At 35.6% G+C, this 11,743-nt stretch overlaps 1 protein-coding gene across 2 annotated transcripts; it reads left to right on the forward strand.

The window, feature by feature from the left end:
• The first annotated feature begins 4,368 nt into the window (after positions 1–4,368).
• BTF3 (basic transcription factor 3) lies at positions 4,369–11,435 on the forward strand. 2 transcript variants are annotated; one of them, XM_081285055.1, is made up of 6 exons: positions 4,369–4,522; positions 5,089–5,157; positions 8,112–8,225; positions 8,543–8,744; positions 10,098–10,154; positions 11,129–11,435. In XM_081285055.1, the coding sequence occupies exons 2-6, from the start codon at positions 5,089–5,091 to the stop codon at positions 11,173–11,175; spliced, it is 489 nt and encodes a 162-aa protein (XP_081141181.1). In that variant the 5' UTR covers positions 4,369–4,522; the 3' UTR covers positions 11,176–11,435. The 2 variants fall into 2 exon arrangements, with proteins under 2 accessions (XP_081141181.1, XP_081141180.1); XM_081285054.1 differs by lacking the exon at positions 4,369–4,522 and adding an exon at positions 4,546–4,760.
• The last annotated feature ends 308 nt before the right edge of the window (positions 11,436–11,743 follow it).

An 11,743-nucleotide genomic window follows, 5' to 3' on the forward strand; every position in this document is an offset into this window, starting at 1 on the left:
TGCTATAAAAGGGAGCCCAAATGTTAAGTAGTGGCTACAGGGTAACACAATTCAAAAGAAAATTTTTGCTTTGTCTCTTTTAAGATGTCTGGTGTTAAAGCATTTTATTGTACTAGTAGAATGATGTAGGTGAATGTACAAAACAAAGACAGGTAGGAGACAATAATAGAATCAAAATCCTGAAACAGGGATTGAGTATGGGTAGAGGCAATTTTCTTCCATGTATAGCAGGAGTGAAGGTGACATTTATACATTAAATACGTATAAATGGATAGATTTAGTGCAGGGAAGACAAGGTTGGTTGTATCCATTTTCAAACCTTTAACCCCCTAAGCCTCAGCTCCTTCACCAGTAAAATGAGGAGTATCCTCTCACAAGATTTCTATGAGGATCAAAGAGCAAGAACTCAATATAACCTAGTGGGAAATAAAGATTCCTGATTCAGTTTTCCACTAACTCAACAAAATTATCAATCTCTCACTTTGAATTTAATAAAATAATGAGGTTGAGAGTGTTTCAGCAGTATTGCCTGAGTCTTGGGAGAGATAAAAAATATAGGCATTAACTTGACAAACACAGAGATACTAGAAGAAGAGTACAAGGAAGTTTACAAAGAAAGAAAACAACGGAGGAGATGAAGGAAGAGATGAAGAAGAACAATGATGAAGATGATGGAGATGACTTTGAAGAAAAGAAGGACTATGAAGAAAACAACAAGAAAAAAACTAAATGAAGAAGAAGTCATTATTGTCTATTGTGGCTATCTGGCAAGGGCTAGGTCATGAAGCAACTAAAACCATAGGAGCATTCATCCTAAGTGATTTCTCAAAACCTCTTGCAGATCAGAATGGGACCCAAAGGCCTTTAAGAAATAAACATAATAAATAGTGCTCGTTTCGGCAGCACACATACTAAGATTGGAACAATACAGAGAAGATTAGCATGGCCCCTGCACAAGGATGACACACAAATTCATAAAGCGTTCCATATTTTTTATATACCAAGCTCTGAAAGAAAATGGATGCCAGTTGAGAATACTAAACCCAGCAAAATTAAGCTTCAGAATTGATGGTAAAATAAAAACTTTCCATGATAAACAAAACATAAAAGAATTCATAACTAGAAAGCCTGTCCTACAAAACACTCTCAATAAAATATTTCATGAAGAAAAAATGAAAGTGAAAACCAGCAAAGGGAGAAGGATACTACACTAGAAGGATACTCAATCAAAGGATAAACTAATTCAAAGTAAAAACCAGAAATAAATCAAAATAAAAGAAAAGAAAAATAATTTCTCAATAATAACATTTAATATAAATGGCCTAAACCCATCAACCAAAAGACACAGACTGACAGATTGGATTAAAAGACAAAAGCCAACAATATGCTCTCTTTAAGAGAATCACCTCATAGGCAAAGACATCCACAGACTGAAGGTAAAAGGATGGGAAACAAACATATCATTCACGTGGATCTTGTAAACAAACAGGGTTTTCTATCCTCATATCAGATAAAGTGGACTTCAAACCAAAGTTAATCAGAAGGGACAGAAGGACATTTCATACTGCTTAAGGGAAGTATACAACAATAAGACATACCAATTGTAAATATTTATGCCCCAAACAATGGAGCATCTACATATATTAAACCAATCCTTCTTAGTTTTAAGAATCAAATAGACCACAACATAATAATAGCAGGTAACTTTAACATGCCTCTGACACCACTGGATAGATCCTCCAAACAAAAACTATAGAAGTAAAAATATATAATTGATAATTTAGATTTTACATACATATATAGAATATTTCATCCATCAATGACTGAACACACTTTATTCTCAGCAGCACACAGATCTTTCTCTAAGATAGACCATGTTATGTAAATTATCACATGTTGGTATACAATTGTAATATTGTTTTAGCATCTATAGGGTAATTTTGATAGCTCCTTTCCATTAATATTAATTTTTTGTTCTTACTTTTTTCTTAGACTTGTTTTGTTTCAAACTTTAGCTTTATCATATATTTCTGTTTACTCTTATTTTTTCCTTCCTACTCCCTAATTTGAAAATAATTTGATTGTTAACCTAGCTTTTTTCTGATACAAGTACTTTAAGTTATAAATGTTCATCTGAGTACTGTTTCATCCCAGAGATTCTAGTATTTTAAGATATTATTATCATTTAGTTCAAAGCACTTCTTATTTACTTTACTTGTGCTTTCTTCTTTGACCTGTGAGATATTTATAAGTGAGTCATTTAATTTTGAAGTAGTTGACATGTGAGAGTGGGGGTTCTATATATCTTAAGGTGATTGGTTTCTAATGTAATACATCATGTAGGAAACACAGTCTGCATGATTTCAGATTTGAAAATAAGTAATGGAAATGCTTTTTACGTTGACTATATTGGTTACATACGTGTCAAAACAGATCAAACTGCATACTTCAAATATGTGCATTTTATTATACTTCAATTTTACCTCAATAAAGCTATGAAAAAATTAAAAAGAAATATGCGTAATATAAAGTGAATATTTTGGCTCCTGCTAAAGTACAACTCAGAGATGAAAACAATTCATGGGTTTTGATTAGATCATAAATTATAAACCACAGAGGACAAACAGGTTTCTCCTTTCTCACCTTCTCTATAGGCTATCTTGAATGAAGAGTAAATAATTCTTAGGCTGTTCCAGCTCATCAGTGAAGTGTGAAAGCCAATTATTGACATTTGCCATAGACATTGGGAGCACACAGAAAATGGTATTTCCAAACAAGATTACAAGGAAGTAACTACTTGGATGGTGGAGAGGAGAAAAAATCCCTTCAGTTGTTTTTGAAGAGATTGATATGTAAATATGACCAGAACCAGAAATAAGTGCCTGGCTGCTCACAAAATAAGTGGGAAACAGCTGGGGTTAAAATAAAATTCTTCTCTTCTATAATCATCTTTGATGATTTTCAGCATGGTACAGATATTTAAAATTACAAAAGAGAAAAAATAACTCACATTTCCTGAAAACAGATGTATAACAATTCTCGAAAACAGGTATTGATTACATATGTACAAAATCTTGTTTATGTAAAACAAGAAAACATCACAACTAGGAAGTTTCAAATGCTCCTTGTATCACGTGGAGGAAAGGGGTGAAAATGTTCCTGGACAAAGACATACGTTCCTTTCAAAAAGGGAAGTATTTCCATATATTTTATATCTTTATTGTACTGGATAATTTTGGCAGTATTTGTATTTGATCTTCACCATCAGGATGGGAATTCACATGACCTAACAATACTAACACCCTTTTATGTACTAAAATTTACTCATTTTATAATAGAAGCAACATTGTTTTTTTAATATAAAATAACTGTTACGATTAATCTAAAAAGCAATATCTCAGTGATTTTCTTAATAAGATACCACAGTTTTAGTAAATTTGCACCTAAAAAATATTCAAAGAAAAAAATTATCGTAATTGGAAGGAGTATGCACTTACACAAATTTTCTTGCTATATAAATTTTATTCTCTCTAAGATTTTTTTACTTACTTTTGAAATGCAAAAACATTTCATAGATATGACCACAAAATTTGACTAGATAGCATCTTTTGTTTTAGTTGCCATTTTAAAAATTGATTTTAAGATTTCCTTAAAGCTTGTCCTGGCATTTAACATATTTTAACCCACATCCACGAATTTAGTCTCTCCAAACACAGCAGGCACAATTTTGTCTTTGATTGAATTAGTTAAGGTAAAATCTGTTCCATTGTGAATCGCTATTGACAAATCCATGCCAATTTGCTATCAAAAGTAGCTTTTTGCCTATGAAAGAAATAGAAGGTAAACACATAGCTGGGTTTTAAAAGGTTCATTGTCCTCTAGAGTCGCTGAAAAGAAGATTATCCAGCCCCACCTCTGGTCCTACAGAATTGCTTTTTGAGGGGTGGAGCTCAGGGATGAATTCTGAACACACTCCACAGAAATGCTGAACAGAAATCTACCAAACCATCTAATCTTGGAAAGCAAAATTAGCTTCGCAGTTTTTGACAGTTCTCGGATCTACACATTTCAGTGTGTGGACACCTGCCAAACACACGAGCACAGGTTGGGCGCCCTAAACCCTTTCTTCTGACCTTAACGAACTTCGGGATCGGGCCCGAAGGAGTTAAGATGCATTTACTCAACCTTAACTGTAAAGAATCAAGTTTTCTGACTTCTCTGCCCTTTCCCGGGACTATGGGCGGCGCCCCCATGCAGACTACAGCCGCTGGAAAACAAGAGGAGACTAGAGACCGGCTTCTGGCAAAGCCATCACAAACGTCGCTGCGCGCCTCTGCGCGTGCGCAGTGAGACAAAGCCTACTTCCTGACTTTTGGAGGAAGTGGCGTTGCATCACTTCCGGCCTCCCTCTAGCTGCCATCTTGCGTCCCCGCGTGTGTGCGCCTAATCTCAGCTGGTCTGCCTGAGACCCCCTGAGCGCCAACCCTAGTCCCCCGCGCGGCCCCATTTCCGCTCCGACAAGGTACAAAAAGGCTCTGGACGCCAGCGTGGGAGGAGGACGGGATCGGGGGCGGGAAGTTCCCGGAAGGAGCGAGACAGGGAGGGACAGGGCTGAGGACAGGAAGGCGATGCGACGGACAGGCGCACCCGCTCAGGCTGACTCTCGGGGGCGAGGTCGAGCCAGGGGCGGCTGCCCTGGGGGCGAGGCGACGCCGTCTCTTCCTCCACCTCGCGGCGGAACCCGAGGACAGGAGCCTCAGGTACCGCGAGGCTTGCGGAGATGCGCCGGGCCGGGCAGGCCCTGGCTAGGCCGAGGCCGAGCCAGGGCCGGGGTGGGGGGAGCTGGACAGGCATGGGGTAGAGCCCTTGTTTAGGGCTGTAAATGGGGGGGGGTTGTGGGGGTGAGAAGGGGAGATGGGTGCTCCTTGAGCTCTCTCCGAGCCGAAATTTGGAGCTTTGCGGGGTGGATTTGGGATTCAGGCCTTGGCCTGTGTAGGACATTTGTTCTACTGGTGTTTTGGGAAATAGCGAGCGTGGAATGCGAGATTGAGCTTGACTTTTCCATGCTGAGCATTTCCCTTTTTCTAGATGAAAGAAACTATTATGAACCAGGAAAAACTCGCCAAACTGCAGGCACAAGTGCGAATTGGTGGAAAAGTAAGTTTTAGTAGTTTTATTTTTGACATTCTATTTACACTTAGGATATTGTTGATTTGCCACTTTGCCCATCTTGAGAAATTAACAAGAGTAGTAAATTCGGGGTGAGGGCGGGAAGTGGAGGTTAGATAAATATGAATGAGACTTGCAGGTTGTATATTAAAAGGGATAAAAGGAGATGAATCGAGAATAAATAAACATTTGAACTAAAAAACATTGCTTTTATGTAAATGTTTGCTTTCAGTGTTACAGTGAATAAGTAGAACCAAAATGTTTCCTAATTTTTTTAGTAGGAAAAAATGTGTCATTTCAGTTAGATCCTTGTCCTCCATAACTTGACTTGTTTTGGTTTAATTTGTACAAAGTGGGATTTGTTTGTTCCTTTTCTGTACTAGGGATCTAGAACTAGCACATGCTAGGCAAGTACTCTACCACTGAGCTACACTCTCAGCCCTTTTTGTTTTTCAATAGTTTTTCCTATTAATACTTAAGTTAGAAGTTTGTGTCATATAAATTAAGACCTTTCTGTAAAGCATTCTGAGCGAAGTGCCCTTCTTGTTAGTTCTGTATTTTCAAGGATATTTGAAAATACCTTTATATATTTTGGAGTTTAAGAACAGTGATTGTTTTGAAAGTATTACCTAAGCAGATGTCTTTTCTATTCTGACTTTGCAGTTATGCTAAAACTGAGAGAATGGAAATAATTGAATTTTAAATGATCATTTTGGGGTTAATTGAGTCTCCCCCCTCCCCCTTGTGGATACTGATTGTTCATGGCGGTTCTTTTTGGGACTTGTTTTTCAGATCATTCTCTATGTAATTTACTTAAGTCAGAAGTTTGCTTTAGACAGAAGTCTGCCTAGTTGTATTTTGTATTGTTAGCACATTCCTAGTATTTAACAAGGTGTGGCAGCTTGTTGAAACAGAGCATGTCTTTACTTGGTAAAACTTGTGAGGATTCCATAGTACAAGTTTATTATCTATTAAATTTTCTAGACTTTAAGCATTTGCCTTCAAGAAGAGTCTATTGTGAAGTAGGCAAAAGTTTAACTTAGGTTAAATAGTTATGATGGAGCTCTGATAAATTACTGGACTTTGCCAGCAGTGAATATCCTGATTTCCCCTGCATCCTTCCTTCTGCTGACACTTTTAATCTTCAAGATCCACACTTTTCACATTAACACATTAGGTGTTTTAGGTGTTTCTTGTCCTTTTCAACAATTAACAGGCTATAGCCTTTGGAAGCCAGAAAAACTCATATTTGCGAACTATCATTGGGATGTTCTATATCAGTATATTTTTAGCCATTATTCCACAGTTTGAGGAATAATGTTCTTGCAAGCTTGTTACTCTGATCATTAGGTTTTACTGTTGAAAGGCATCATACCAGGGCAAAAGAAACTCTTAAGGTTTTCCAAGATTTTTAAAGCTGACTTTGTATCTTAACATCTTAATGCTTGTTAGCTTATATAAAAGTATTTCTGTTGTCATTGTACTATGTAAACATTTTCTAGACCTTTTAAAAAACCTACTTATGGGATGTGAAATTGAGTGAGTTTTGCCTTAGAGTAAGTGATGTCAGCTACTTTTAAGGTTTTAAGGATTGATATTATAAAAGCTTTCGATTGCATTATTTAATCAGAACAAAATAACTTAGTAAAAATTGAACTCTGCACATGTGAAATGTATAGAACCTATAGGTGGTTTGCTGGTTTTGTTTTTGTAATCTTACGGGTATCTTTGGAAATGAGGTATCTATCTACACAACCACTTCAGTGTGATTATTATTCTGTTTGGGGGAGGATTTGATAATCAGTTTGTGTGTGTGTTCTTTAAATGGTGATTTATTTAAGCCTTTGCTATTTTTAATCCTGAAAAGGTAAAATTTAAGAAGGGAAAAGTCTTTAGGGGGATTTCTAGCCTAGTAGTGGAGTCATTTTTTTAAAAATATGTAATTAATCTGTGATAAATGCCTAGTATAATGGAAGCATTTTTAAAATACATAGATGGGAGTGACTTGGCACAGGAGTTTTAGGGAAGGCACAGAAAAGGTAATGGCTTGATAATGTTTTAAAAGATGAATCAGAAATGGAATAGAGTTTGGGGTTGGTAAGGTGGTTGGTGTCCTTGAGTGTCTTCAATGAGCTAGATTGGGTAAACAGTGAACAGAATAGATGCCTCCAGAAACTCAGATTATATTTTACAGAAATAAGTTTTATAAGGAAAAGTAAACCAGGATAGAAAGATGAGTATAGGAGTTGCTATTTTATATTTTTAATTGATAAAAGCCTCTTTGATAAGGTAACATAAGAGCAGAGTTCTGCAGTGAGGAAGGGAACCATGTAGATGCTAGGAGAAGAGAGCATGTGTCACTGCCCTGGGTTCATAGACTGTTTGGCCTGTTTAAGGAACAGCAAAGAGGTTTATTTGGCTATGGAGAATATGGTCAAGCACAGAGTATTAAGGGCAGTCCAGATCATGTATAGGGGCCTTGTAAGTTAAAATAAGAATAGATCTATATGATTATTCCACACACTATCTTGCCTGGGAGTATTGTTTTAAATGTTGATTTTTCTTTAATGTAAAAGTAAAAGATAAGTAATTTTGGATGTGGAGCTTTTTAAAATGAAGTTTAATCTAGGTTGATATGTGCCACCTCTGATTACTTTTATAGCAGATAGTATAAAAGGACTTAAATGTTAAGGACTTTCAAAGGATTTAAAAAAAATCTGACAAAACTTAGAAGTTACTAAAGATTTATAAACAGTTCTTTACTTTTTCTCTTTTTGCTTCCGTCTTTACCTTAGTTTGCCTACTTAACTGCATAGTTTGTGGTTACGGTTATTTTCTCATGCAGAATCTAAAGCCAGAAAATAATTAGAAACTGCTCCCACTTGAAAATGTTTGTTGTTATATTATAAATGTGCTGTTTTCTCCTTTCCTCCCTATATTAGGGAACTGCTCGCAGAAAGAAGAAGGTGGTTCATAGAACAGCTACAGCAGATGATAAAAAACTCCAGTTCTCTTTAAAGAAGTTAGGGGTAAACAATATCTCTGGTATTGAAGAGGTAAGAGTCAAATAAGACTTGGATGGAAAAAGATTACATGTTCATGCAATAAAAAAATTGTAAATCTGTTTTTAGCAAAGTATTTCATATCCCGCTAGACTTTAAAGTTTCTAAAATGTGTTTTACTCTGTTAACTAATATGAGGGAGATTGTTAAGTTTGAGAGCTATTTGATAACAGATTTCATTGCAGGCAAAATTTCACCTGAACTTCAAAGTGAAATAATAGATTAGTTAGCCAGACTTCAGGTTTTTGTTTTTGCTTTTAAAGGGCTCTTGAATGGGCATACTAATTTTATTTATTTATTTTTCTTTTTAGGTGAATATGTTTACAAACCAAGGAACAGTGATCCACTTTAACAACCCTAAAGTTCAGGCGTCTCTGGCAGCAAACACTTTCACCATTACAGGCCATGCTGAGACAAAGCAGCTGACAGAAATGCTACCCAGTATCTTAAACCAACTTGGTGCAGACAGTCTGACTAGTTTAAGGAGACTGGCTGAAGCTCTGCCCAAACAATGTGAGTTTCCTAGCAGTGGTTTTACTAGGGGTACTTATTTAGCAGCACATTTTTTTGATCTCAGGACTCAAAGTTGATGAGATTTTTGTTTTTAAATCTGGAATGTGAACTTTAGTTTTAAACACACACACTTTTAACTGATTTTTAAACAAGTGTTCTTGGTGTTTGTAGAATTTATCTAGTTTGTTATGATCATTATAGTTGATTTAGTGGAGTATTTGTTTTGTACTAGTTTGCTTGCTTTGAATCAGAACTAAGGATTTTTACCTTTGTTTGCTGGGAATGATGAAAATGTTAGTTTTGGACTTTCTGGTAACCACTAATAAGTTAGAATTGATTAAAAATATATTAGTGTAATTAACTGTTCCATATCATTCATCATTTCTATGTGCTGGGAATATTTGGACTCTTGAAGTTATTTTGGAATACATAACAAATTGTCTGCTGTAGTTGTAGATTTCTTTAGTTGTATTACTACAGTTGTAATTGCCAATAATTATTAAGAGATGACCTGCCAGTGTTTTAGAGGTTTTAATTACAGTTTGCTAGGGATTTTGTTCAAGACAGAGAGTAGTGTAGTTGAATACATATACATAAAGGGGGAGGATGCAACAACTTTACACTGAGGGTTTTTGCTTAAGATTTTGAAGAATGGGAGTATAGGAGAAAATCTGTCTTATATGACTTAATATTTAGTCACCCATGTTTTTCTAGGTGTTGACTCACTCTGCCTTATTTTATATTTGTGTTGTTATACATAGATAGATATTAAAAGGTTTTAAGCCATCTTGGGCTCTCAGAACTATAGCAGGCTTTTAAAATATCCCACTGATAATTATAAAGGTCTACTACTCTGAGATCTCAACCCTCACCCTTGGTTCACATTTTTGTTTGATAAAGGAGTGATGAGGATGATTGCCATTCAAAGACACTTTAAATTTTTTGAATCTTTTATTTCATTTCAGTAAATGTTTGTTGAGCTTTATGCTATGCACAAACAGCAGAGCATCTGAACACTTCATTTGCTTCTTAAAATAATGTTAACCATTTGATGGTGTGTGGGTTTTACCTGTCTGTACCCTGAGGGCTCCTGCCTGCTCTCAGAGCTTATGGTGAGCCAGAGGGATTGAAAAGATGGGTATATAATTTGTTTTGTTAGCCATTATTAATATTCTTGTCCCTTGTAAACATCAGAATATCATGTTACATATTAATGGTACTATAGGCAAAATCCCACATGTCACTTGCCATCATGAATATAGATTGTATGAACACTTGGCATTTTATCTGTTCTTTTTGTTAATGTTGTTGAAAACCTGGAGAAATATATGTTAATTTGTTTTCCTTTCACAGCTGTGGACGGAAAAGCACCACTTGCTACTGGAGAGGATGATGATGATGAAGTTCCAGGTAGGATCCTTCACTTGTGGTTATCTTAGCAAGGGAGAACAAAGAGTCTTCACAGATAAACTACCTTGGAGATGGGGGTGTGGGAAGTGAGGGGCAGGGGACATGGAATGAAAACAATAATGGAGTGTTTTTAACTAAGACTTAATGTTTATTGGCTTGACCTCTTTTCTGTTTGGGATCTCAAGAAAGTATAGGTATATAACCTTAAATATTAAATAAGTAGGTATATATTTTGTGATCTAAATATAATGATCTGTGGATCAGAAATAACCTTTGATTCCTACTTAAAAATTTGTGAGTTTTGGTCTGGGGTTGTGGCTCAGCGGTAAAGTGCTCACCTAGCACGTGTAAGGTGCTGGGTTCAACCCTCAGCACCACATAAAAATAAATAAATAAAATAAAGATATTGTCCAGCTATGAGTAAAAAAAAAATTTTTTTTTTTAATTTGAGTTCATGAAAAAGCATGGAGAAGTTGCTTAATTATCTTGGGATATAATAAAATCTGGCAGAATAGCTTCTTTGGTAATCTTGAAGCATTTTTCTCTTTATTATTGGATAATTTACTTTGTTCTAAAACAAATAATGAAATGAGCAGGAGAATCACTAATATTGCCACTTGGCATAAACAAGTGCATAAGAGCCCAAGAAAACTTTAAAATCATGTGTCATTGTCATGGTCTTCTTTGGTTCTGCTTCCCCATATTGATTGATGCATTGCATTGTTTATTTTCTTTTAATGGGAGGGGAATAGAGAAGGTATAAACATTTAAGTGTGCTTATTAAATCATTGTTATTAATAGCTTTCTTTGGTATTAGTTATATGCCAAAACATGCAGTTCTCAATGTACCAAGTAGTTAGTGGCCTCTGGAAATAATGACATGTGTTTAAATTTGAGAGCATTTTCTTATCTCCTGTTAAGATTTGATAATTGTTTGTAGAGTGGTTTTTTTCAGAATTTTTTTCCCCCCCTAGATCTTGTGGAGAATTTTGATGAGGCTTCTAAGAATGAGGCAAACTGAACTGATCAACTTCTGAAGAAGATAAACTTGAAGAAGTTACTGGGAGCTGCTGTTTTATATTATGACTGCTTTTTAAAATTGTTTTGTTTATGGATCTGATAAAATCTAGATCTCTAATATTTTTAAGCCCAAGCCCCTTGGACACTGCAGCTCTTTTCAGTTTTTGCTTATACACAATTTATTCTTTGCAGCTAATTAAGCTGAAGAAGCCTGGGAATAAAGTTTGAAACAAAGGTTAATAAAGTTCTTTGCCTAGTAAATGGTTTTATTTATTTCATTGACAATGACCCATGCCCAGCAAGCAAAGTTGTTAATGGAAAACTAAACATTGGCATGCTATATGACTGATAGTCTTTGATGAAATATAATTAAAAGATTTAAAAATACAGCATAACATAACAAAGGTGATATAAAACTCTCATGCTTGAAAACTTGGCACTCCACAAGCCCTTAGGGTTTCTGTGGTTTAGCTATATGGTTTGAATATTCCTTATAGGTAAGCAAAGGGGTTTTTTCTCTTAATATTGTCTGTCTTCATTGTAACATTAAGAACCTTATGTGTATTATC

Source organism: Spermophilus citellus, assembly GCF_964194105.1.
Source record: "Spermophilus citellus genome assembly, chromosome: 1".
In the NCBI taxonomy this organism is placed as follows: Eukaryota; Metazoa; Chordata; class Mammalia; order Rodentia; family Sciuridae; genus Spermophilus; species Spermophilus citellus.